Source organism: Ursus americanus, chromosome 5 (genome assembly GCF_024610735.1).
Source record: "Ursus americanus isolate L20-20 chromosome 5, mUrsAme1.1.p, whole genome shotgun sequence".
NCBI classification, from domain to species: Eukaryota; Metazoa; Chordata; class Mammalia; order Carnivora; family Ursidae; genus Ursus; species Ursus americanus.
In genome coordinates this window covers 83140794-83144320 of record NC_142131.1, presented here as the reverse complement: position 1 = coordinate 83144320, position 3527 = coordinate 83140794, and the positions used below count along the sequence as shown (strand labels likewise).

General features: G+C 38.2%; 1 protein-coding gene across 1 annotated transcript; it reads right to left on the bottom strand.

The window, feature by feature from the left end:
* Positions 1–228: 228 nt before the first annotated feature.
* On the bottom strand, positions 229–1173 carry LOC123779415 (olfactory receptor 2W3). Its single transcript, XM_045777506.2, has one exon. It carries the CDS (start codon positions 1171–1173, stop codon positions 229–231), a length of 945 nt encoding a protein of 314 aa, XP_045633462.1.
* Between the last annotated feature and the right edge of the window lie 2354 nt (positions 1174–3527).

Here is a 3527-nt window from a genome sequence, read left to right as displayed (position 1 = left end):
TCTTCAGACCTGTATTATTGATCATTTGAGTGTTTTTGAATGCTATGTGTTGAGCAGTGCACTCATTAAAACATAATTTGGAACTGAAACAGATATAGAAGTCTAGGGAAAGTTATGTAGGTTTGAAAGGACAGGTTAAGAGCAGGTCTGATTCAACAGTTCCAAATGCCATCACTGGCTTCTGAAGGAGTTTACAACCAGATGGAAATGCTTGTCTCTCATTCACTTCTAATCCTTTCCCACCTCTCTGTTACCCAGCAGCAGCCTCCTCAGGGTCCCCTTCACCTCCTTGTTTCTGAGGGTGTAGATCAGGGGGTTCAGGAGTGGTGTGACAATGTTGTAGAAGAGGGTGAGGAACTTGCCCTGGTCCTGGGAAGAGCTGTTTCCAGGTTGCATATACATGTAGATGATGTTTCCATAGAAAAGGGAGACGACTGTGAGATGGGAGCCACAGGTGTTGAAGGCTTTGTGCCTTCCTGAGGATGACTGAATGTGTAATACGGCCCTTACAATGTAGCCATAGGACACCAAGATGAACACCAGAGGTGACAGCACAATGCCCACTGCCAGGACGAAGACGGTGCCCTCGATGGCAGCTGTGTTGACACAGGCCATTCGGATCAGGGCAGGCATTTCACACAGGAAGTGGTCCACACTGTGGTGCCCACAGCGGGGTAAATGCAGGGTTACTGGGGACATGGCCAAGGAGTTGGCCACCCCACAGCCCCAGGCCACTGACACCAAGCCTTTGCAGAGGCATGGATTCATGATCACCCTATAGTGGAGGGGCTTGCAGACTGCAACAAACCGGTCATATGCCATGACAGCCAGGAGCAGGCACTCCACACCACCCAGACCCAGAAATAGGAAGAGCTGGATGGCACAGCCTATGTAGCTGATGGTCTTGTCACTTCCATTCAGGTTATAGAGCAGCTGAGGGATGGAGCTGGTGGTGAAACTGAGGTCCAGGAAGGATAGGTGGGTGAGGAAGAAGTACATGGGAGTGTGGAGGTGGGGGTCCAGGCGGGACACCAGGATGATGGTAGTGTTGCCCACAAGGGTCAGGAGATATGCAACCAAGATGACCACAAAGAGGATCCTTTCCAGATGGGGGCGGTCAGAAAACCCCAAAAGGATGAAATTTCCTTGGGTGCTCTCATTGGTCCCATCCATCTCTACTGTACCTGAAGAGGAATATAGATACTAATAATAGTAGTTATCAACTATAATGGAACACTTATAATGACCCAAACATTCCTTTATGCTTTTTACACTTAGTCATTTAACCCCCAACAAGAGTGATATGGAGTTGGCATTCCTTTTATCTGTGATTTACAGAAGAGGAAACAGACAGATGTGTGTTAAGCAAATTATCATATTCTAGAAAGGAGCATAGTTGATTTTGAATCCAGGAAATGGAATTTAGAATCTTCATCCTTTACTGCTGGAACAGATTCTAATTCCAATGACAAAAAACGAAATGCTGCTATGGCCCAACCATTGATTCCTCTCAAGAGCCAACTTCCTAAGCTCCTGTTCAAACCTCAAAGGCCCCAAATGGAGCTTCAGAATAACCAATTAGTAGTATTTAGAAAATATTCATTATATGTAGAATACTTTCTCCGCTCTTTATCCAAAGGATAAACCTCATTCTTTTTATTGTTCTTGCGATGATTTTGGAGTACTTGAGTAAATAAATAATGTATGAGACAGAATATTACTAAAGCAACATACACATAAAATTACCCCTCCACACTTCTTTCTTTCTCTCAATTGAGGATGGTATTCAAGAAATGAGTATTTGGGGTGCCTGAGTGGCTCAGTCAGTAAGTGTCTGCTTTCAGCTCAGGTCATGATCCTGGGGTCCTGGAATCAAGCCCTGTGTGGGCTTCCGGCTCAGCAGGGTGCCAAATTCTCCCTTTCCCTCTGCCCCTCCTCCCCATGCTCTCTCTCATGCACTTTCTCTCCATCTCTCAAATAAATAAAATCTTTAAAAAGAAAAAAATAAGAGTATTTTTTTTCTTTCAAAGCATTATATATAAATAATGAATCATGAAACATTACATCAAAAACTAAGGATATACTGTATGGTGACTAACATAACAATAAAAAATTATTATAAAAAGCATTATATAGTGTTTGAGGAAGAAATAGCACATTATCCAACAGATAATAAAGCTTTAAGGTGATAATTCACATACATGTGCAGAAACATCTATCAAATTTGAATTCCAAATGATCACAATCAAAGGACTATAAACCACAACTCTCACAGATCAATGCAGAGGAAGAGATGTAAAATATCTTGGTCTACAGCTCCAATTTCCCTTGTTACAATCCCTTAGCCAACAAGAGACAATTTTGTGATCTTGGAAAGTTCCTTCACCTTCTTCATAGCTTTCTCATCTAAAATGGTAATAATCAAACTACCTTATTTATTTTGTAGGTAAGTTTTGGGATTTTTTAATATGAAAGAAAGTTGGTAAATGTGAAAGTCTATATGTATGTTACATAAAGGTTATGTCTTATATGAACAGGGAATGGCAAAACAAGCCCATGGGACTGGACAAGGAAATTCTGAAGAAAAAAAGTATTCTAGTGAGAAGAAACTACCTGTAATGTACATCCAGACATACTTTGGAAAGATAAGAAATAGGATCATTGACAAGGAATTTGAGTGGGGTCACTGTGGGTCTCTAATTCACTCCTTTCACAAAAACAAATTCAAATCAAATGCAACTACTATATAAGAAATAATGACAGTTCTTCTCTCTTTTTTTTTCCCCTGATTATCTTGGATTTAGTTAGGTTTCATAAAACAAGTTGCAATTCTCAAAAGCTGTGAGGCAAAATACAAATAAATCTGATTGCATATTTTTAAAAAATCTGTAAGAGCTACTACTAACAAAACCTAATGAATGATAATACTACAGTAACTCAACATGACAATTGGCAGACAACCTTGTTTACTATTTTTTTTGAGAAATTGGAGCAAAAACATGTAAGGAGAAATAGGTAATGACTTGAAGAAAACTGTGATATAAAAACATTAAAATCATTCTCACTGATGATTAAGGATTTAAAATATAGTGTTATTTACTTTTTAGATAGGTAAGTATTTAAAGATGTGGTACATACAGAGCTAGGAAATATGAGAAATAAACGCAATAAGTTTTGATAGGAATTAAATGGGAATAATATCTTTCGAAGGATAAAGATCATTAATTAAGAGTATACATTTATCTTGACATTGTACCTGTCATTTTAACAATGGAAACACCTATCTTCTATAGAATTAAAAATTACATTTTTTGACTCATTAATGTGTATCTAAGAAACTATCCAGTGTTTATTAACCCATATTATGTAAATAAAAATCAAGAATCTTCATTGTAGCATTGGATGAATGGATAATATTCAGAAAAAATATATATGCTTAAAGTTAGAAATAAGTATATGTACATGACTTCATCTGCATTTTTTTCAAAAGCCATATCAATTTCAAACAAGTAGACAGTGAAATATAA

Bases quoted from the DNA above. Each gene is read 5' to 3' on its own strand.
- LOC123779415 (XM_045777506.2), bottom strand. From the start codon at position 1,173: ATGGATGGGACCAATGAGAGCACCCAAGGAAATTTCATCCTTTTGGGG.